The sequence below is a fragment of the Lactuca sativa genome, chromosome 8 (genome assembly GCF_002870075.4).
Source record: "Lactuca sativa cultivar Salinas chromosome 8, Lsat_Salinas_v11, whole genome shotgun sequence".
In the NCBI taxonomy this organism is placed as follows: Eukaryota; Viridiplantae; Streptophyta; class Magnoliopsida; order Asterales; family Asteraceae; genus Lactuca; species Lactuca sativa.
In genome coordinates, this window is record NC_056630.2 from 228347197 (window position 1) to 228371445 (window position 24249).

At 37.0% G+C, this 24249-nt stretch overlaps 2 protein-coding genes across 2 annotated transcripts; both read right to left on the reverse strand.

The window, feature by feature from the left end:
• Positions 1-333: 333 nt before the first annotated feature.
• LOC111882375 (NDR1/HIN1-like protein 6) lies at positions 334-957 on the reverse strand. Its single transcript, XM_023878732.1, has one exon. The coding sequence runs from the start codon at positions 955-957 to the stop codon at positions 334-336; it is 624 nt and encodes a 207-aa protein (XP_023734500.1).
• A 527-nt stretch (positions 958-1484) lies between these two features.
• LOC111882381 (lanC-like protein GCL2) lies at positions 1485-4460 on the reverse strand. The gene is made up of 6 exons (XM_023878741.3): positions 3980-4460; positions 3678-3856; positions 3409-3520; positions 3219-3335; positions 2835-3149; positions 1485-1963 (listed from the first exon to the last, which is right to left on the reverse strand). Exons 1-6 carry the CDS (start codon positions 4148-4150, stop codon positions 1625-1627), a joined length of 1233 nt encoding a protein of 410 aa, XP_023734509.1. The 5' UTR covers positions 4151-4460; the 3' UTR covers positions 1485-1624.
• Positions 4461-24249: the final 19789 nt, after the last annotated feature.

Here is a 24249-nt window from a genome sequence, read left to right on the forward strand (position 1 = left end):
ATATACAAGCACAAAATCATGATTTAAATTGGTTTATATTTCTTGTCCTACAAAGTCAAAGAACAATGATGCATGACAATTGTGTTTATTTCTACGTTTATCCAATGATGACCTTGTTCAAAACTTTTTTTTCCAAATAGATACCGTCAAAAATCATTTGAACTTGATGATATTTGACTACACATCCATCCAACTTGCACCCAATCGTGGGTACCTTATTGCATCTCGTTTATTAGCGTTTCACATACCAAATCACATCTTACCGATGTGATATACAAGCAAACCATTGGATCTCTTTTTTGCTCCCCCAACCATGAAAACATTTTGCATCATCTAAAATTTAACGAGCTCTTCGCACTCCTTTTCCAAAATCGTTGCGGTCTTACCACTCACCAAATTTTTCATAACCAAACCACACGAAATCGATGCAATAACTTCCTTGCGAGCAACATCACCCACATTACCCACATAAAATTTCATCGGCACCGACATTTTCACTACAAATTCCATCCCTACTCCTTTTTCTTTACCATTTTGCACAATATCTTGATAGGTGCTTGATTCATCTGGGCTTGTTCCTGCCAACGTGACTTCTAGTACTGTCGTGTTGGCAGGACCTTGCTTGTAAGCAGGCAGCTGTCCACATGATATGATCTCATCATCAAAAAGTAAAGATATGTTGTTCTTTTTCCCATATACGAATCCGATTTTTTCATTCGGATTTTCGATCTTAAAGATAACCACAAACTCCGTTTTGAGAGTTGAATCGTCTTCAAGGTCGAGGGTGTTGACAGTGAATGACTGGATGTCATATACCGGTGGCTTAGGGTCCTCAGCGGAGTAGATGTAATACGCAAAGCCACCGGAGATGATGATTACAAGTAAGAGGAGACAGCAACACCAGCACATGCATCGGACAAAACCACTATAGCCTTTTCCCTCGCTAACTACGCCCATGGTGGTGGTGGTGGTGGTTGTGGTGATTATGAATCAAAATGTGAAAAGTTAGATGGAGTTTTGTGCTTTTAGTGATGGGTGGCCGGAAATTTTGATTTTGGTTGGCAGTGGAGTATTGGCTCCATTGTTTTAGGCCCTTTGTGCATGTGTATGGCCATACGTAGGTTTGTACATCAAGGTCCCTATTTATTTGGTTAGAGGAAAGAACGTGAAGTGTAAGTGCAATACACACATTATAATATTGAACTAGTATATAAGAACATAGTACTTATATATAATTACATGAAATTCGTTTATTGTAACATTCAATTGACAAATGTTACAAGGAATAAAGAAATTCACCATTAAATTAATAATTTCTTCTTATTTTAAATTATATCATCAAAATTTGTAAATATTTATGAAAATACCTCTACCGGTATTTGTCTCCTTGTGATCTATGCCAATGACCTAGAGGATATTGTGTTGTATATCTGATTTACATCTCACATCTGACAAGACGCTAGAAAAATAACCATTTGCAGACAAATAAAAATAAGATACTATAATACACAGATAAATAAAAATAAAAATACATTGTTATTTCTCGTATTTAACACTACATAAATGCAAAACTATTTTATTAAACCCACATAAACTACACCATCTATACGAAGTACAACATTTTTCAAACTTCATGTGTAGGGAATTTAGCATTAGTCGGATCGGTCATATCAAGGAAGAGATAGGCCATGCCTCCAATTCCTTCAAACAAGGAGTATGGATTATCACCTCCATGCATTTCGCCTTCCGATATGAGTTTGTGAGATTTATCAAGTAAAAAACACGCAAACGCCTTCGCCTTGTGTAAAAACTCCACGCTTCCTGTCATTTTATAAAGAGAGAGGAACACGTACGCATTCCCACTTATCCCATGACAAATTCCGACTTTTTTTAGTAACCCACGGTCCCACACGACTTTGGATGCATCGATTGCCGCTTCAAGAAATTCTTTATCTTCAAAAACCTAATTATTAAGTTTTAAGGTTAAATGTAAGAAATAGCATCTACTTTCATTTCTCTTTGTTACAACATTGTAGTTTGGAAATCTATTATCCAATTATAGCAATGTCGACCAAATAGAAAGCAATTTTCACTGCTATAATCGAGTAGATTTTTCGAAACTTTAACGTTGTCGTAAGAAAAAAAAAAATGAAATTGTAGTGCTATAATTGAGTAGTTTTTTGAAAGTATAATACCTTAATATTAATATGAAAAAGATAATTAAAAGTATAATGTTGTAATAAGAAAGTTATGAAAGTAGTATCTATAATACACAAATAAATGAAAGTGTGTTTGCTATTTCTTGAATTTAGCCCTAAGTTTTTTAGTAGGGGCAATGTCACTTAATAGTAACTAAGTTACATACGTTTTCCACTTCGGTACCTTTTTCAAAAATTAACGATTCAAATTTCAGTATTGGTGAAATATTGCATCTTTTTGTTCAATTTTTATTAACTTTGAAATGTTAGTGATGAAGTGGCAATAGCTAAAACTTGTTTCTTATTTCATCATGAAATGACAAGTTATATATTGGAACAGTTTCATTAATTAGTAACCAAGTTTCACTTTTGTTGTAACATTGTGAAAATGTTGAAACTTTTTAACTTTTCAACGATGGAATAAAGTTGAAACTCGGTTACTTTTTAATAAAGATGTTTTAATAAGTCTGGCATGTCTTGTCATGTCATGTCAACAACAGTTGAGTCATGTCAAACTGTCAGCTGTTAGTGCCAAATCATCACTAAAGGTCAAAAACAACAAATTTTCATTAAAAAAGAAGATAACGATACAAAATCTCACAAGAATGGTTACTATTTATTTAATATTTTTGTTACCTCGGCTGCTTTAACTAGTGTGAGGGCAACTCCAGATGCTCCATGACACCAATAAACAAGAAGATCACTTTTCATATCTTCTTGTTTTGGGTAATTTCCACTTGGAAAACGATTCTTAATCATATACTTAAGAGTCTCCTTCACATCCAAAACCACATCCGATTTAAGTTCAAAATGCATTAAGACATTCAAGATCCCAGCTAACCCATGTGCAACTCCCCACTGCCTCTCACCTTTATACTCAAACATCAAAGGGCATTTTCCCTTTGAACCCAATTTTCTTCCATTCTCAATCATCTTATCGATAACTACACCCTTTTGATTTAATAAATTGTCAGTATTCGAAAATGAAAAAGTTAAAGCAATTGAGAATGGCAAACTTACAGTATGGGAAGATGGAATTGTTTCATGGCCTAAGTTTTTGTTAAGAAAGAGACATGCTGATAAGTATCCAGCTCTACCAAATATTACTTCATCTAATACATCTTCACTTAACTTGATCTGTCATATTATTATATAAGTTATTACATATATGTATATCGTTTGGGAAGAAATTGAAATCAAATATTTTCACCTCTTTAAATTGGGTTAAATAGTAATCAACCATTTCCTCATTGCCTTGGTGCTTTGCGACAACAGCACCGAGTGCACAAACTCCAGCGCGTCCTAATAAAAAAGAGACAACCCTACAAAGTTGGTGTCATTATATACCCATTTTAGCTTCTAACAAGGGTGAAATATTGTTGATTAAGGTCAAAAAGTTGAATTTTTGAGTGAGATTTTTGATGCTAGATGCGAGGAAAGTGGACGTAAATGGGTCATAATCATGATACAGTAGCGAACCTGGAACTGGAAGAAGAGGAATCGCAAGCTTTGATAATCTCAGAAGCGAGATCAAGATCGTTTTTGTTGTTGGTAACTTGATAGGATTTCAAAAGCAAGAAAGCAGTTCCAAGAGAGCCTCGATATAGGGAAAAGTCTTTGATATCTTGCCCTGTAAAGCCCCATGTCTTCACCACTATCTGTGAGGCATTTTCACAAACACCTGGTGAGCTTACCAGTTTTACTCGCATTGTTCATCAAATTCTTCAAAATTAAGCATACAAACATAATGAGAGAGAGAGAGAGAGAGAGAGAGGAATTACTGTTTCTTTGAGATCTAAAGCGGCGCGTTTGAGTTTCTCGGAGAGAGTGGGGTAAGGCAAAGCAAGAAGCTTCAACAAAGAATCTTCTTGCTTATCTTCGTCGATTCCTGGTACTGTTGCTTTCTCCTGAACAAAATCTGACATGAAATTCTTAAAGTATCGGTCTGTCATTTTCTTTGCTGGGATTCTGATGGTTCAGAGAATCTGAGACGATGATAGTTTTGAAGGAGATAACATAGCCGCCACGAATGGACCGTTTGACTGAAATCATCAATGACGAGACACGCGTAGACCATCGAAGCTTTAGCTGAGATTGCGGTAAACATGACAGAAGGATCCTCTTTGCCATGGTGTCTCTTTGAAGTTTGAATGGATTTTCCCAAGAAGCATCTTTCTTGTATTTTACTCCTACGCCCTAAACTTTTAGCTTATATCAATTTCAGCCCCTATAGAATGTTGTAAAGCTAATCCGGTGAGATCATCTAGCTCGGCCAACTTGGCTCTTGCCAAGTGGTGGTGGCAAGCGGGTATGACTCCTTTTGGTGCTCTTGTATACATTTTATTCATAATCTCAAACTTATTAATGATATTAATGGGTAAAACTTTGCAAAGAAATCTATAAAACAAGTGGTCAAATATCTCTGAGATAGATATGGAGTTGGATGATGAAGGTGTAACTTTTCGTTGATCTATTTAAAAGAGTGGTGGGTCTTTGCGATAGAATATTTTTTTGGAAAGACATTTGATGTTGGAGACGTGACTTCAAAAGATTGTCCAAACTTATATGGAATTGAGACAAACAATGACTATTTGGTAATATGGAAAATTTTGTTGATGGAGTTGTTTTGGACTCGCGGTGGTGCTAGAATTGGGCAAGACAACTTTAGAGAGAGAGAGAGAGAGAGAGAGAGAGAGATGCTGATTAATTTTTTGTTTTACAGAATCTATTGGATTTGCAAGTAGGTGTGATATGTGGCAGTAAGTAGGCGAAAGTGGTGGCTCTTTCTCGGTGAAAGATGTTAGAAATATTATAGCAGATTCAAGAGTCGATGTAATTGTGTTTAGTTTGATCAAATGGGTCCCCTTAAATAGAGTAAATTACTCGAATTGTTCCTATGGTTTAATCAAAATTGCACGTTTGGTCCCTAACCTTTTTTTTCACCCGGATCGTCCCTGTGGTTTGATTTTGTTGCGTTTTTCGTCCGTTACATACATAAAGTTAGAGACAAACGTGCAATTTTGACCAAACCATAGATACAAAAAACACAATAAAATTAAACCATAGGGACAATCTGTTTGCAAAAAAAAAAAAAAAGTTAGGGATCAAACGTATAATTTTGACCAAACCATAGGGACGATTTCAGAAATTTACTCTCTTAAATATCAATTGTTTTGTGTGGCGGTGGTTAAATAATAGAATAACAACTTATGCAAACTTATTAAAGAGAGGGATTGTGATGAATTTGATTTTATGTCCTTTTTATCACTCCATGGAGGAAGACATGGATCATACTTTCTTTGTGGAATTGGTTGTTAGAGTGGTCTTCTATTCTCCTTCGGGAGCCTTTCACTTGTTCGGAGTTGGTTGTTATAGTAAATTCGTGCATGGGTGGAGTTAAAATTAAGAAATTGAGACTCTCTCTTGTGTACACAACTTTATGGTTTATATAGAAGGCTCGGGATGACATTGTCTTCGAGATTAAACGGTAAGCAATCATGAAAATAGTGGATGACATTAATATTTTCATGTTCAGTTAGATTAATGATATATCAAATCTTAGCAAAAATGACTAGTTTAACTCGTGTATGTTTCCTATTTTATTTTCTAGTAATTGTTTGAGCTCTTTGCTTAGGCCTTTTTTTGCTAAGAATTGTTAGCCATTCAAAAAAATATCTAGTATGGGTACCATGGCCATGGCCGTAGTTTCCTTTCACCTTGGCCTTTATCTCCTTCCACCTCATCATCATTTTTTCTAAACCAACTTTAGTGTACATATCACAAACAACAAACACTTGTAGGAAAAGAGAGTATAGAAGAGAGAATATAAGAAAGATGATTGGTCGTCCTACATTGTGGTGGTAACCACAATTCACAATGCCAAAACCACCACGACATACACAGAATGGTGTGCACGGTTGTGGTGGGTTGTCATTGTTGCCACGGACGTCCTTTGTGAAGGGTATATGGGATAGTCTAAGTCTACGTCCCATCCCACTATATTCTCGCATATCATGAGAGTCCACATTTGACGGAAGTCCACAACAAAGTGTTAGATTAGTGTCTAAGCTCGTAACTATATTTGGTATGTACTTGACCCGGTTGTGCATGGTCTTTTTGGGTTGCCTTCACCAAAGCAACTTGACAAGGTAATTTATGGAGAGAGAGGAAATTATGATTTGTTAATATATTATATGATTAATATATTAAAAGGGAAATCATATTATTTAATTAATATTAGTCATAAATTAATTATAAATTAATTTGGTGGTTAAAAGAGATTAATTAAATATAGGGACTTAAACTGTCAAATGTGTGATAGTTGGTTTTTAAGCTGGGGAAACCTAATGGATTAAAGGGTGAACAAAATTATGATGAAAGTTCATCATAATTTCTTCCATAGGCCTTATTCCAGAAGGTTCCATGGGCTGCTTGGTGATTAAGCTGTCTGTTAGGGTTTTGACTAAAACCCTAGCATCCTACAGTATAAATAGAGACCCTTACATGCAATTTTCAGCCACTTGATTCCAAGAAAACCTTAGGGCCGATTTTTGAATCTCATCCCTCTCTCATAATTGCCTTCTTGCTTGTGTGGTGTTTGTAAGCCATTAGAGGAGTTACAGTTGTGACTCTAAGCTCCAAGAAGAAGAAGATCCAAGATTGTTCAAGAGGTAAACATCTAGATCTGGTATATCTTGATATTTTCGAAATATGTATGCTAGATTAGGGTTTGTAAGTCTTGGATACAATGCATGTCAATAGAGAAACCTAGAACCAACCATTAGGGTTTGCATGAGCACATAGGAAAGTTCTTGTGTGTAAAACTCATATGTGGTATCAGAGCTATGTTTTGTTTCTATTGTATTGATGCCTTGTTTATTTGTTCAAGCTTTGAAATCGTTTTTTTTTCTTTTGCTAACTGCCTGATGAACTCGACGAGTTCCAATGTGGACTCAACGAGTTTAGCTGTCAGACAGAAAGATTTTCGGGATTTTATGTTGTTTTTCTTAAGGATAACTGCCAAAACTGTTTTTGTATGATAAAATCTAAATTTTATTATTATTATGAGATTATCCTTACCAAAAAAAAAAGATAATTACCAATTAGTTAAATAATAAATTCTTTATATGATAAAATTTGATTAGTTGAATTAATTGATCTATTATCTTGCATGAAATTGGATTAGGTCAAATATAGATAATCACCAAATTAATTGTTTAATTTATATTATTTGTTATTTGATCCTTTATGTTTTGAAAAGTTCAAAAACTCGCCCCTCAAGGTTTGGAATTTAAATTTTTTATTAAAAGTTTAATTTTGAATTATTTAAATTTCAAACCCTTAGAATTTTACAAGTTTAAAATTCAACATTATACTTTATTTATTATAAGATTAATATATATATATATATATATATATATATATATATATATATATATATATATATATATATATATATATATATATATATATATATATATATATATATATATATATATATATATAAGAATAAGCTACTCTTATCGCTAGTACGCCTCATTCACGAAGTCGGTCTATAAGGGGGGTATAAGGTTATTGCCTATAAAATGGCACTTAATGGGTGTCCACTCTCACCCACCGCTTCCTTGATTGGTGGAGGGTCGTTAGTCAAACGGATTGGATAGGGCATTTAATTCCTCGGTATAAGTATAATGAATATTACAAGTAACTAAATGTTTTTCAAATTCCCAATCTTAGTTACTTTAGGGTAAAATGTCAAAATGATGCTATTCCATGGAATTACACTTCATACCCTTGTCAAACGTTAGTGGAGCGTGTGTGGTTAACCGACACACTAATTTAGGGTTGACATTGGTGGCGAAGGGTGGCTCGATATTTATCATAGATCAATGGGGCGTGTGTGACTAACTGGCACATTGATTAGGTGATAGTGACATTGAGTGCACCATGTTGATTCGCATGGTTATTCACACCTTGTTTGTGATCCTCGGTATCCCAGTCACAAACTTGAAGGGCATATCAAGATTTAAACATGCCATTGAAAAGTTCAATGAATCTCAAAGATCTAGGAGTTTTCAAAACATTTAAAACATAATTTTCTTTAGTTTTTCATGGTGGAAAATTAGTGAATCGTCATTCACTTACCTTCAAGTTATTTGCTTTTAGATTACGACATCCCTTTTCTAAGTTGTATATAATGTTGTTGGATCCTAGCCCTAATTTCTCATTTGGGTGATTAATTGGGGATTCATTCTAATCAAACTTGTCCTTTTCTATTTTCAGATGTCTAACGCAAACAACAACAACACTCCTGCAGCTACTGGTGGATTCTCACTCATGGGTTTATGTGGGAAAGTGATCTTTAATGACAACAACTTCAACGAGTGGATCCGAAACATTCGAATGATCACTCGCTATGAGGACAAAGAATATGTACTCGACGAGAAGCTTGAAAATATCAATCCAGAAACTGCCACTGCTGAAGAAATCCCTACCTTTGAGGCACATGAACGTGATGCTACGAAGGTTCATTGCATCATGCTCGCGACTATGAATGCAGAACTCCAAAAGTCCTACGAGGACATGTATCCATTCGAGATGCATCAAGATTTAATGGATAGGTATCACCAAAGCGCGAGGCAAGAGCGCTATGAGATCATCACTAACATGATCACCGCTAGGATGGGGAGTGGAGAATCCCTAACCTCGCATCTGTAGAAGATGCAAAGGTATGTTGATCGTCTTCTTAAGTTAAATGTTAACTTTGATGAGGATTTGGCTATCAACATCATCCTCCACTCCTTGCCTCCGTGCTACAACCAGTTCAGAATGACCTACCACATGAACAAAGAAGAGGTCGCTTTGAGCAAGCTTCAAGGGTTGTTGAGGACTGTTGAGTGCAACCTAAAGGATAAATCCATTACATCTACTCCTACTTAATCGACCCCTGTATTGGCAATTGGGCAAGGAAAGGGTAAGAAGAGGAAGGCTCCTTCTAAGAGCCACCAAAAGGGAAAGCCCCAAGATGGTTCCTCTTCTAGTGGGACCAAAGTTGGTTCCGCTAAACCATCTTTTGTCCCAAAGGATGCAGAGTGCTTTTACTGCCATAAGAAGGGCCACTGGAAACGAAGTTGCCCTAAATATATGCAAGATATTAAGGATGGGAAGATAAAGCCCACCTTTGTAGGTATGTATTCATTTAAATCTAATAACTCATCACTTTCTACTTCATGGGTTCTTGATACTGGATGTGGCTTCCACATTTGTTCTAATTTTCAAGGCCTAAGAGAAAGTAGGGAAGTGGAGCATGGAAGGATAAACTTGGTCATGAAAAAAAGAAGATCGTCGCCAGTTACCAAGATCGGAGTTTATTCCTTAGTGTTGAGTAATGGGTTAGGGTTTGATTTAAATAATTGTTGTTATTCGCCAGATATGCCAAGGAACATCATTTCTTTTCATGGATTATATAGACAAGGGTTTCGATATTCATTTGACAATAGTAATCATTCTATCTTGATGTTTTTTCTATTTTAATGCACTACCTTGTAATGGAATATATGAATCTGTGTTGGTTTTAGACAACTTAGGAAATGATATGTTGAGTATTGATGCGTTCAATAGTTTGGACAAAGCATGCTTGTGGAATTGTCGCCTTGGCCATGTCAACAAGAAACGCATAGCCCAACTCCAAAAGGATGGAGTGTTGGAGTCATTCGACCTTAGGGACGATGACATGTGTGAGTCTTGTTTACTTGGGAAGATGAACAGGTCACCCTTTACTGGCACTTATGCAAGGGGTGAAGGTCTAATGGATCTCATACACACAGATGTATGTGGGCCCTTTAGATCCACCCCAAGGGATGAGTGTCGCTTCTACGTGACTTTTACGGATGATTATAGCAGATATGGTTATATCTACTTAATCCAACACAAGTCAAAAATCTTTGAAAAGTTCAAAGAGTTTAAGAATGAAGTGGAGAATCAGCTGGCCAGGAAAATCAAGATGCTTCGATCTGATCGAAGAGGAGAGTACCTAAGTCTTGAGTTTCACGACTATCTGAAGGAATGCAGAATTGTTTCGCAATTGACGCCTCCGAGGACGCCACAATTGAATGGTGTGGCTGAGAGACGTAATCGAACTTTGTTGGACATGGTTCGTTCTATGAGGAGTCGGGCTTCGTTACCAATATATTTTTGGGGGTATGCCTTAGAGACTGTCGCCCTCATCCTTAACCTAGTTCCCACAAAGAAGGTTGCCAAAACACCTCACGATATGTGGACAGGGAAAGCTCCCTTGTTGGCACATATCAAGGTTTGGGGTTGCGAGGCTTTCGTAAGACGAGAGACTCACGACAAGCTTGAACCTCATAGTGAGCGATGTATTTTCATCGGCTACCCGCAAACGTCTTTTGGCTATCTCTTCTATAGACCGAGTGACAATGTTGTATTCGTTGCAAGGAGAGGGGTTTTCTGAGAGAGAGAACTCATAAGCCAAGGGGACAGTGGGAGGCAAATCGATCTTGAAGAGCTTCAAGAATCGAGCGATGAAGGAACCTCTAACACTGGCGATCAACCTGAGGAGGAAACTCATGTTGAACCTATTGACGAGTCCTCCTCTCTTAGACGTTCCAGTAGGGCTAGTGTTCCACCCCAGTTGTATGGATTCCATATTACTACTGAAAGGGATACATTTATTAGTCATAGTACACTAGTAAATTTGGACGAACCTAGCAGCTACAAGGAAGCCATGGCAGGCACGGAGTCTGCTAAATGGAAAGAGGCAATGGACAGTGAGATTCAGTCTATGTATGACAACCAAGTTTGGAATTTGGTTGATAATGTACCAGATTGTTAATACGATCGGGTACAAGTGGATCTTCAAGAAGAAGACAAACATGGATGGGAAAGTACACACTTATAAAGCACGATTGGTTGCGAAGGGATTTACTCAAACTCCAGGTGTTGACTATGATGAGACCTTTTCACCAGTCGCCAAAATAAAGTCTATTAGGGTAATGCTCACAATAGCTGCGTTTCATGACTATGAAATATGGCAGATCCACGTTAAAACAACTTTCCTTAATGGGAAGTTGGCTGAGGATGTTTACATGAATCAGCCAGAGGGTTTTTTCGATGCGAAGCACCCCAATAGAGTGTGTAAGCTTGAGAAATCCATTTATGGATTGAAGCAAGCGTCTCGCAGATGGAATCTTTGTTTCGATGAGAAGGTCAAAGATTTTGGCTTTCTGCGAAGCGAAGATGAGTCATGTGTATATGTCAAAGCCAGTGGGAGTATAGTAAGCTTCCTTGTATTGTATGTCGATAACATACTACTCATAGGAAACAACATCCCAACCTTGCAGGAAGTCAAGTCATGGCTTGGGAAGTGCTTCGCTATGAAGGACCTCGGAGAAGCTGTGTATATTCTGAGAATAAGGATAGTAAGAGACAGGAGTAAGAGACTGATAGGACTCAGTCAGGATACATACTTTGATAAGGTACTAAAGCGTTTTACTATGGAAAATTCCAAGAAAATGGAGTTACCAATCCAAAGCAATACCAAGCTGAGTAAGACTCAGAGCCCGAGTAAAGAGGCAGAGATAGCTGAGATGAGCCGAGTACATTACGCTTCCGCAGTTGGCTCAATCATGTACGCTATGACTTGTACTCACCCTGATGTGGCCTTCGTTTTAAGCATGGTCAGCAGATATCAGGGAAACCCTGGTAGAGCTCATTGGACTGTAGTTAAGAACATTCTTAAGTACCTTCGGAGGACCAAGGAATCGTTTCTAGTCCTCGGTGGGAGTGATGACTTAAGGGTACGAGCGTACATTGACGCTAGTTTTCAGACGGATCGGGATAATTACCGATCGTAGTTTGGCTGGATCTTTACCCTTAACGGAGGAGCAGTGACCTAGAAAAGTTCCAAGCAAGAGACGGTAGTTGATTCAACGTGTGAATCAAAATACATTGCGGCAAGTGAAGCATCAAAGGAGGAAATATGGTTGAAGAACTTCATTGGAGACATTGGAGTTGTTTCATCCATAAAGGAGCATATGGAGATTTTCCGTGATAATGAAGATGCAGTTGCCTTGACCAAGGAACCAAGGGGTCATGGAAGATCCAGACATATCGACAGGAAATATCACTTCATTAGACATCGGGTAGAAGAAGGACTCCTCGTGGTGAAGAGGGTATCGTCAGAAGATAACCTAGCAGATCCCTTTACAAAGGGACCGAGTAGGGTTAAGCACTTGCGGCATGCGAGGAGCATAGGGCTGAAGGACGATATAAGTTTAGATTAGATAAATAGGAAACATGTAATAGATAATTTGTACTTGACATTTGATGAATAAATAAAGGTGTATTATTTATGAGTAAAGCTACTATCTTGTGTTGATTATTTATCTATTGTTTCAATTTTGCATGTTTTGACTTCCTGAATAATAAGATTATTCAAACAGTCCACAGTCGCTCATATGTTGGAAGTAGATATGAAAGAAGATTGTCATGAATTTGTTTGTAGATTGTCAAGAAGGTTTTAGGCATGGCAAAGGTTTGCTGCAAAGTTCATGAGTGCTTATGAATTGTGATTTGAGCATTGGAATAAACTCACGCTTGCTGGTATCACTTCATGGAATTTGTCATGAGTGATCGCAAGACGATAATATCATATAATCTTTAAACCTAGAGATATGGTTATTATTTATTGGTTGGTTGTGCATTGATAATGCGTAAACGCATCAGTAACTTGATGTTATAAAACATATTGTTGTGTATGATTTAGCCAGTGAATAATAAGAGCATATGAGTCGAAGTTTATTTGTTCCTTTTATTCCAAGAGGATAAAAGCGATATCTAGCAACTTGATGATTTGGTTTGACTTATATGTCGGGCCCGGTCAGGACAAAGTTGATGTGCTCAACTAAGTTCTATGTAAAACAAATCAGATATCGAGGAACAACGTGCTGAACAATAAGTATGACTATGATCCATGTGATTGTTAGCATGATATCTAGAACAGAGGATTATACGATCCCTTATCTAAAGGACAAGATTTTTTTATCAGAGTTGACAGGAGCGTATAAGAGCTACGATTGCTAACCGGATCCTGAAGTCATATGTGAGATATAGTTATCAGACTTATCCAAGTGGGAGACTGTTGTATTAGTGTCTAAGCCCATAACTATATTTGGTATGTACTTGACCCGGTTGTGCATGGTCCTTTTGGGTTGCCTTCACCAAAGTAACTTGACTAGGTAATTTATGGAGAGAGAGGAAATTATGATTTGTTAATATATTATATGATTAATATATTAAAAGGGAAATCATAATATTTAATTAATATTAGTCATAAATTAATTAGGAATTAATTTGATGGCTAAAAGAGATTAATTAAATATAGGGACTTAAACTGTCAAATATGTGATAGTTGGTTTTTGGGCTGGGGAAACCTAATGGATTAAAGGGTGAACGAAATTATGATGAAAGTCCATCATAATTTCGTCCATATGCCTTATTCCAGAAAGTCCCATGGGCTTCTTGGTGATTAAGTTGTCTGTTAGGGTTTTGACTGAAACCCTAGCAGCCTACAGTATAAATAGAGACCCTTACATGCAATTTTCAGCCAGTTGATTCCAAGAAAACCCCAGGGCCGATTTTTACATCTCATCCCTCTCTCATAATTGCCTTCTTTCTTGTGTGGTGTTTGTAAGCCATTAGAGGAGTTATACTTGTGACTCTAAGCTCCAAGAAGAAGAAGATCCAAGATTGTTCAAGAGGTAAACATCTAGATCTGGTATATCTTGATATTTTTGAAATATGTATGCTAGATTAGGGTTTGTAAGTCTTGGATACAATGCATGTATAATAGAGAAACCTAGATCCAAGCATTAGGGTTTGTATGAGCACATAGGAAAGTTCTTGTGTGTAAAACCCTTCACAAAGTTCATGCATACACCTTTTATCATCCACGGTCTTCTTTTTGTTTGCAGTTAAAACTACTTCAACTTCAACCACAACATCAAATCTGTTTTGAATATTTAAAGTGAAGGGGCATTCTTCGATTTAATGCTAAAGATCTTCATCTAAACCAGTTAGGTAATATTCCATACGATATGTCCACTGATTGTAACATTAAGGTTGCAACATTGGGGATCTAATGGCCCATCTAACTATATTTGTGTAATTGACCAAAGTTGAAGTTTTATAATCCTTCGTGATTGTTGAAAACATAAACAAAATTTCTAATTGACTTATTGAAATAAATAACATATGTGAGAACAAATTCAAATCTAGAAATAAAACATACATTAAATTCCCCCAAAGATTTAGCAACCCTGCTCTCATATCACTTGTTAGATCGAATTAAGAAGATGACAAATCATAGAATGCAAAATGAAAGATTCGAAAAATTATGTAAGTAACCTTTTTATCTATTTGATTGATCACAAGTTGGAGTATAAATTAAAAGGCTTAATTATTTGATAGATTATGAGCACAAATAATTACATCTCGTACTCGATAGTATAAACTACACCTATACTTACACATACAAAAAAGTGTAGCATAATGACCAATCATTATTAATATGTAGGCATACACATGTGATAAGAACTAACAAACAACTCGCACTAACATACAACTTCAGTGAGGAGCACCATCTTGAGCCCACATTATAACCTTATATCAAATAAGCATAATATGTTGTACCAACTACGTCGGTCTCAAAAGTATAAACCTTCACATTAATATGGTATTCACATCAATACTTTGGAGTCTTCATATAAGTTTCCAACTATCACAACTAAATCTGAATTCAACCCTGTTGAGAAAGGTCTGATGGTTTTTTCCTATTGAGCAGGGACCTTTTATCTAAAGACAGCAGTGTTCGAAATAGGTGTCCAATATTATAACTAATTGGTGTAACTTTGGGAATAATAGCAAAGCCCTTTTAGGGCTGCCCTTAAAAGCAAAAATAGCTAGAAATGCTAGTAGGAGATTGAGGAAAAGGATTATTAATTTATTATATGTTTAATAATTTAATGACAAAACTTCAAAAATGGCCCTGTGGTTTCCAAAAATATCAAGTTTAGTCCCTAAGTTCAAAAAACCTCACAGATGTTCCCTATGGTTTCAAAACTTTTAACAAATGGTCCTTCCGCCTAACTCCGTCAGCTTTCTACCGTTAAGTGAGGGGCATTTTCGTCATTTCAATACACAGGGACCATTTATGAGATTTTCTCTATTTAAAAATATATATATATATATATATATATATATATATATATATATATATATATATATATATAATTATTTAATTAAAGGGCCCCACCCTCTCTCTCTCTCTCGTGGGTCTAAGAGATGCATCAAAGCATAATGTGATGGTTAGTTTGTACTCCTCTGACTTTCAACAAGCCCAACATTGGAGAAATTGACTCCACTTTCCCATTCCCAACCACCGCCACAACTGCTGCCGTCTGAATCTCTTCCCTCGACCTCCTTTTCATCTCCAAACTCACTCCCTCTATCTGGTTCTCACTCCACCAACGAAGAGGGCCACCATAGCCGTCTGTGGCAGCCTCTCCGCCTCCTCCTGTCATGACCCACCATCATCAAACACCCCGACACCACTGCTTCCTTCCACCTATTGCCTCCATTCTAGCATCCACTTGCCATCACCTCCGCCAAGAAACACCGGTTGCTACCTCGTCTTTCTCTCTGTTTCGACGAGCAACACCAATCCCCGCTACCGTAAGTGTCGACCGACCACCAGCAGGATTCTCCCCTCCCCCCGCTCATCTTTCTCGTCGAGATTAGGCAGAAAAGAACTAGCAGAATCCCCAGAGCAGCGCTGCTGCACAATGCCGCCACAGCCGCCATACATAGCCACCACATACCGTCGTCGTATGGAGAAGATGGTGGGTCGATTAGCACTGGTCCAGGTCATAAGGGGGAAACAGCGGAACCCAGATTGAGTTCGTGAAATCCGGGTTTGTTGGTATTACTAGCATCGAATATAATTGATTGGTGGGTAGATGTGGAATTTTGATTAAGAAGGAAGAGACAAAGAAGATGAAGTGTTCATCTTGGGTAAAAAGAAAAAGGAGAAGGAGGTGGGGGTATACGGTGGAGAGAGAGAGAGAGAGAGAGAGAGAGAGAGAGAGAGAGAGGGTAGGGCCCTTTAATTAAATAATTATATTTTTTTCTTTTTTTTTAAATAGAGAAAACCTCATAAATGGTCCCTTGTATTGAAATGATGAAAATGCCCCTCACTTAACGGTAGAAAGTTGACAGAGTTAGGCAGAAGAACCAATTGTTAAAAGTTTTGAAACCACAGGGACCATCTGTGAGGTTTTTTGAACTTAAGGACTAAACTTGATATTTTCGGAAACCACAATGACGATTTTTGAAGTTTTGTCTAATTTAATTAATAACTAGCTCAAATTAATTTGGAATTAATTTAGGATTAACTTGAGGTACAAAGATTGAATGTTAATTGTTCAATAGTTGAACAAAGGGACATTCTAGAACCCCTTCTACGTGGACGGTTTGGGAGCCTCCTTGGAGGGTTCCAGAATTGTTACATTCAACAGATAAGGCAGTGATTTGAATATTGATTAAATCTGAATATTTAATTGATTCAAATCAAGGTTATCCTGTCATCTGCTCAGCTATATAAAGAGGCATAGGGGAGCTCATAACTTGATCCATATACTCCTCCTGGAAGGCTGCAAATTCCGATCCCCCTCTCTCTTTAACCTCTCTCTTATATGTTTTAGGGTTCTTGGATTTTGGGTGTGAAACATTAGAGGTACTCTCATTGGGTACTAGTCTTCCGAGGAGCAACAAGAGATCAAGGAATCAAGCATCAATAAAGACAAGTTTATTTTGTCTAAGGTATGTATTCTAATCCCTCTCTGATAGGTTGATAAGTCAATTTTAAAAGTACGTTGCTATAATAGTAAAACATAGAATCCTAAGGTGCATATACACTTAGGATAATTATTGAATGTTTTCGTTTCCGTCTAGTGTATAGTTGCATAGAAAACACAACAAACAGGTCCAAGGACTGCTGGTCTAAAGACTTTGAATAAAGGAGTTGATTTATGAAAAGAATAAAAAAAATTATTTCGTGATGATCATCAAGAAGAAGGGAATTTGAATTTGTGATATAAAGCTTGTAGTGGATATATGGGTTTTTTTAAATTGTACTATATGTTAAAAAGGGTTTTAAACTAAAAAAATGTTTAAATGGGTTTAAATTAAAAACCGGTATTAAAAAGTGAAATGTTCAAAATGTTTTAGCTAAATCAGGTTAGGGCCAAAGGAGATGTTGGATAGGCATGGAAGAGAAACAAGGATGGGTGGTTGAGGGGGGTGGACTTTTGTAACATCCATAAAAATCAGGCCAAATTTGAACTTTTTAAAACATTTATAAACTAGCAGTTATTACCAATTTAAGTTCAAAACAGTTCTATGTCAAAGTATCCCATAAACATAGTCATAAAATGTGAGGAGTTGTACGATCACGCCCTTGCCTTCCTGCGATCGTCTGATGTACCTGAAACAATAAACTGAAACTGTAAGCTCGAGGCTAAGTGAGTTCCCCCAAAATACCGATACACTACACATAACACATATACCAATAACAACATGTACTAGGTCCACAGCTTTACAAACTGGAATACCCTTGGGCCCATAATGTGAGTCTGGATTGCCTTCTGAGCCCACAGCTCACATCTGGATTGCCACCGAGCCCACAGTACGAGTCGCCCTCAGCTCGTATCTGGAATGCTCACATCTAGATTGCCACCAAGCCCACAGTACAAGTCTCCCTCAACTCGTATTTGGAATGCTCCTATCTGGATTGCCACTGAGCCCATAGTACGAGTCTCCCTCAGCTCATATTCGGAATGCTCCTGAGCCCACAATACGAGTCTGGCATGCCCCACCTGGCCCTCAAATCCTATTTGTAATGCTCTCGGGTTTATTGGTTACCGCACGGAGTAGTATCACCTCAACCCATCCCACATAATATGTCAATATATAACACAACTAATGTGCATACAAATAATCACATAACAGCACAAGTAGTCCTACATATCTACCTAACTGGCATAACAACTAGCATGCAACACTAAGTCATACTCAACATACTATCAACTGCTAGGATATCATATCCAATGGGTCGGCCTTGGTGCCTTAGACCCCTTAGTATAGTGAGGATAATTCACTTGTCACTGCTAAAGTCCCGCGGATGAAACTCCAGCTGCTGGTTGACAGATTCCCGAACTGCCAACATCAAACAATACCCAATTAATAATTAGGTTCCAAGTCCAAGGTCCAACTCACACTCCAAAGGCCCAATAGTCAAGTAATGGGCCAAAGCCCAACATATGGCCCAATTTTTCAAATTGGGCCCAAACCTCTACATGGTCTTTCCTTAAGGCCCATCCAATTATTCTAGTCCAACCTCTTGGTATTCCCATGACCTAATACCACATAGTCATAAAGGCCTAGTTATGGCCCACCAATGGCCCAATTTTCCAAATTGGGCCCAAGTCCTTCACATGGGCCTTACCCTAAAACTCATCCAATTATTTTGGTCTATTTAATTTGGATAGCCCATCAATAGTCCAACCACCAAGGTCCAATAAGAAGGCCCAAATCAGGGCCCAAGTGAAACACATGAAATAACGATTAGGGTTAAGTGTTTCTTACTTAACCCATTAAGGACTTAATCCATTAAGTCCAATATTGCCTTAGGTTAATTTGCCAATGATTATTATTTAATATTTTAAGTTTATTAAATAATTCTCGTGTGTGTCCCGATCAATTCCCAAAAATTAGGGTTTTATGCCATTAGGGTTTTCCAAACCCTAATTAGGGTTTTGTCACACCCCCGGACCAGACGATGGAAATGTCTGGAGGTGGGTGACTTCATTGTGCAGTATCATAACAATTGAATATAAATGAAACATAGCAAACCCAAACATCATACATTGAGATAACAAACTTACATTGTTTACATATTGTATTTGTTCTTCAACTTACACAAAAGAAACATAAGTAAATAAATTTCCAAACTATAGCAAAATAATCCTGAATCCGCGTTCCTTTAACCTACTTACTGATTTCCTAAGAATACAAGTCGTTTGAAAAGCGTCAACATAAAATATGTTGGTGAGTTCATAAGCATTTTCGTATAAAACTTTCTGATAGTTTAGAAATCCAGAAAATTCCAGTGTTTTCTTATCAAAACAGTTGTAAGTCTTGTTTTCAATCTAGTATATTTGCATGTGCGTACTTTAGTTTATCGTCTTTCGAAATTGTGAAATCGTTTACTCTAGAAAATCCTGTATTTTCTTGTATAAAATAATCATGAGTTCTGTTTCCAATTGAGTATAGTTACATGTGTGTGTTTTAGTCTATCGTTTTCAAAATCATATAAAATCTTTTACTTAAGAAAATCCTATATTTTCTGATATACAAATGGTGGTCTTAAAACCCTAAGACTAGAGAGGCGTGAAAAATCAATAGTCGATTGTGGACATTTTCGCGCAAGTTGAGTGGACGGTCAACACAACAAATGCGGACCATCACTACCATGCATAGGGGAAGTTAACACAATATGCCAATTTATTTGTAGGGTTTTCCCTACATAAATAACATTATCGTATTCTAGTGAGTCGTTATAACCATACTAATATGACGGAGGCTTGTCTTGGTATTTCTCAGGCGTCCAGATCGATTAAAGACATTTGTCACCCTAGACTGGCCGGTCTAGCTGTAGCGAACAATGAATGTACAGGTTGTCAACCCTGTATAGATCTATACACAAATTCCCGCTCTCCCACCAGGAGACTCTGGTTATAACTGTTTACAGGACTTTAGGCGTATAATAATATATATATATATATATATATATATATATCTATATATATATGTACATTGGAGATTCGTCTAACTAGAATACCAAGTGGTTTTTGAGCAAATTGAGGACATCCGTTATTTAATAAATAACATTAATTGTGCTAGTTGACTAGGTCTATCGTTTTCGTTTATTGAGGATAACTACTTGGAATCATAATTATCAAATATGACCCAAAATTATCGGCGTTGGCAAAATAGCCCTTCTTTTTATAAATTATCAAGCAAGACCCATATTTGCCAAAAAGGTGTCATAAGTAACCAAAACTTGGTGAAATGTGTGAAAATGGCCCATTTCTTCTAAAATGTTCATTTTAGACTTACATTTGAGAAAATATTCAAAAGGCCATTGTTTATCCAAAAATTTCATTTTTTGGTCCTTTAAAATTTAGGTGTCCAATGATTTCCCCAAATTTTATCCCATAATCAAAAATAATCCTTGTAATTTTATATGGCCGAAAATGATCCCCAAAATATCATTAAAATTCCAATTTAACCATTTCCAAAATATTATGTTTAACAATTTGTTTAAACAATTTTTGGAGCAAAACCTTATGATTATTGATATAAAAATTTATGATTTATATTTCATAAACATATTAGTTTTTGTTTCTAACTTCTACTTTTTGATATATAGTTCAAAACCTTGAGACTTGCTAAAAATCTCAAGTTCTTGAACCAATATATATATATATATATATATATATATATATATATATATATATATATATATATATATATATATATATATAGGGTTCATTACTTTAAGCACATAAATCATATCATTCATGCATAAACAAGAAATTATACTAAAATTTCACAAGACCCTTGACTTGTATCCTCCCCCAAAACCATTAAAACATCAAAAAGAGGGGTATAAAGCTCACCTTGGATTGATTTGGTGGGTGTTTTGGAGAGGTGATGAGAAGTTCAAGTCCTAACACTTGAAGAGTTTGAATGAACCTCTTGAGAATTTTAGCTAGTATAAGATTATAGACACATAAATTTATGTGTGAGTTGGATTTTAAAATAGCTAATTATATGAAACCTTTACTAGTCATAAAACACTTACAAGAACTTAGGAGAAGTGATGAAGAGAATGGTTCCTGGAACTTGGATGAAGCCTTAGGAGAGTTTTCGTTGGTTTACAGAATGCAGATGTGAGTTGTGGAATGAGGAAATGGGGTTCACGGTCCCTAATATAGGACAAGGGGTTGATAAGATGCTTACTTTGATTACAGTTGGGTAATACATGAATAACCAAGTTTTGCATTGGAAATCTATGCATTACAAATTGCATCCACCGTGAACACCATTTAATTGGAAGAGGTTCACGATCCAAATGGACCATAAACTATGGTTTATGCTCAAAGGAATCCCCCTAAGGGGTTTACGGCCAAAAGGGATCCACTCAAGGTGGTTTACGGCCTAAAGGTGGCCTAGGAAGGTGTTCATGGTCCATGCTTGAAGGCTTAAGGTGGTTTACGGCCAAAGTGGCTTATTGAAAGTAGTTCACAGCCATGATTCCTTCATTTGATGGTGCTCACGGCCTAAGTGCTTCCTAGGATTGAGTTCGTGGTCTTAGGTGGGTCCTATGGAAGTGTTTATGACCTTAGCTAATAGGAAACCCAAATATATTGTCCTTATAATTCAAGTTTCCAACCTGTGACACAATTACAAGTTATTGTGTCTACACCATGTGATCCTTGTTTGATTGTTTGATTGCATTGTAGATTGAATTCTCAATTTATTTGTCCCACTTTGTCTTTCTTAACTTGTTTACTTTTCTAAGAGATTACTTTACGTGCAACTTTCAAAGTGTATACTTCCTTATACATGCACTTATGCTCTCATGGTTTTCAAGGTTCTTATTGTAATAGGGTTACAATTTAGTCCTTGCATGGTCCAAATAGTTTGGGTTGTCACAGGTTTCCTACCAAATACTAACCCATTAATCATATGGTTGGGCTTTTAGGTCAATTAGGGCTTCGTTGGGCCAATTAGGGTTTCATTGGGCCCATTAGGGTTTCGTTAGGCCCATTCTGTCCAAGTATCCCAAACGAGTCAAAACGTAAACTACTCACACCACCCCCAACACGGCGGCTGGTGGCGGTAGGAGGCGGCAACCACCACCTTACGGTGGTGGTTAGGAGTTTCTTTTTCATTATTCCTACTCTATTACAATATTACAATGCAATCTCAAATAACACACACACACACACAACCACCTTGTGATGGCCGGTGGTGGTATATGGTGGCAGCCACCACCTCACGGTGGTGGTGGTGACTTCTTTCCAGATTCCGGCCAATGGTTGCTTACACACCCTACATCACACACACTACGCTATACACACATCCTTTTTGCTCGGAAAATAAACCCAACACCCACCTATGGTGGGTGGCGACGATAGCAACGCACTAGTGGCAGAAATAGTGCTGACAGCGACGGCCACAATGGTCAGCCGCCATGGTGGTTCTTCTTGACTACTCACGACGTCCGGCTACATCAACTTTTTCATCCGCTCGGAGTGGCGGAAGTGACACAAGGAGGCGGGCAGCAGCGACGACAGAAACGAAAGAGGAGAAGGGATATGGTGGCAGTAGATGCTCATGGTGGCCACCAATCTCGCCAGAAGGGAAACAGTCGCAAGGAATGGGACGACGGCATATGCTACAAGTCGGAAAGGACATGAGGGCAGACATCGGAGTCCATAACAAACAACATCAACTGGCCGTCGGCATTGGCGATGACTTCGTTCTTCAACGGCCAGGCATAACGGCAGCCTCACTTAGGTTCCCAATGGTCCTCAACGCCAACAACAAGTGTCACACCCCCAAACCAAGGATGACAGAAACGTCCGGGGGTGGAGGACTTCATGTATAGTATCATAACAACAATTGCAATAGTGATCAAACTAAACATAACCAACATAAATATAATTGAAAAAGTTACACCATAGTATGAGTTTACATGTTTCCAAATCAATTACATTGTGTTGACAAAAATGAAATGTTTGACACCTTAACATCCCATCCTCAAAAGCACTTGGTTACCTGTTTATTGATTTCCTGAGAATACAAGTAGTTTTGAAAGAGTGTCAACAATTAAGTTGGTGAGTTCATAAGCTTTTGAATACAGTATTAAAAGTCTTTTTCCTTGTAAATGTGGTATTTGTTCCAGAAAAATCCAATATTTTTCTTAAAGTGTGAAAGGTAGTCTTAAAATCCAAAGACCGAAATGTACAAGTAATTTCCCATACTTATAGTAAAAACAATGCAAGTTAAAATGGACATAAACTCATTTGATTTAGTGAAGTTCCCGTAAATCCTATGTTGTCTTAATACTTGTTGTGAGTTATTATAACCATGCTATGACCTAGTTGGCCTGAAACGACATTCTTCAGGCGTCGGAAATGTTATGACATTTGTCACCCGTAGACCTCGAGGTCCCACTGTAGCTAACAGCAAGGTGTGGGGTGTCAATTACAATATAGATCTATATACAACTATCATGCTCTCCCTACAAGAGACTCAGGTTATAATACAGGACTTAAGTGTATTACTTGAAAAGTAACATGAAGAGAATGTCTCACATTTAGTCATTAACGGATTTACATGTAGTGTAATGAAAACCCTTTTTGTATAAGTGAAACCTTTTAGTAATGAGTTTGCTATGTAAATGAATCATAAACTATACCTATTATAGTTTATCAAAATAATGGTAGTGGTAGTGAACATAAACTAAACTTTCAACAGTTTATCAAATTTGTTTGTAATGCAAAGGGGTATAAACTTTGTTTATATTAATTTATTACCACACTTGTGAAGGTAAAAATCCCTTTGTTTTCTGATGTATGCCTAATTTACCAAGACAAAATGACATATAATATAACAACAAGTGTTCATATAATGATACATACCTTGCTCAACATATTACAAGGTGTAAATGAAATTGATAGCATTTTTTTAATTATAACATTTCTATTCCTGTATTAGAAAATTTATATAAAAATCATCAAAGGTCCAAATCAGAATCCGTAAATTCTGAGAGTTTGAAAAATGAGTCTAGTTTGTTCATAAAATTTATTATGATTTTTGGTGACCTCCAACTTGTGTGAAA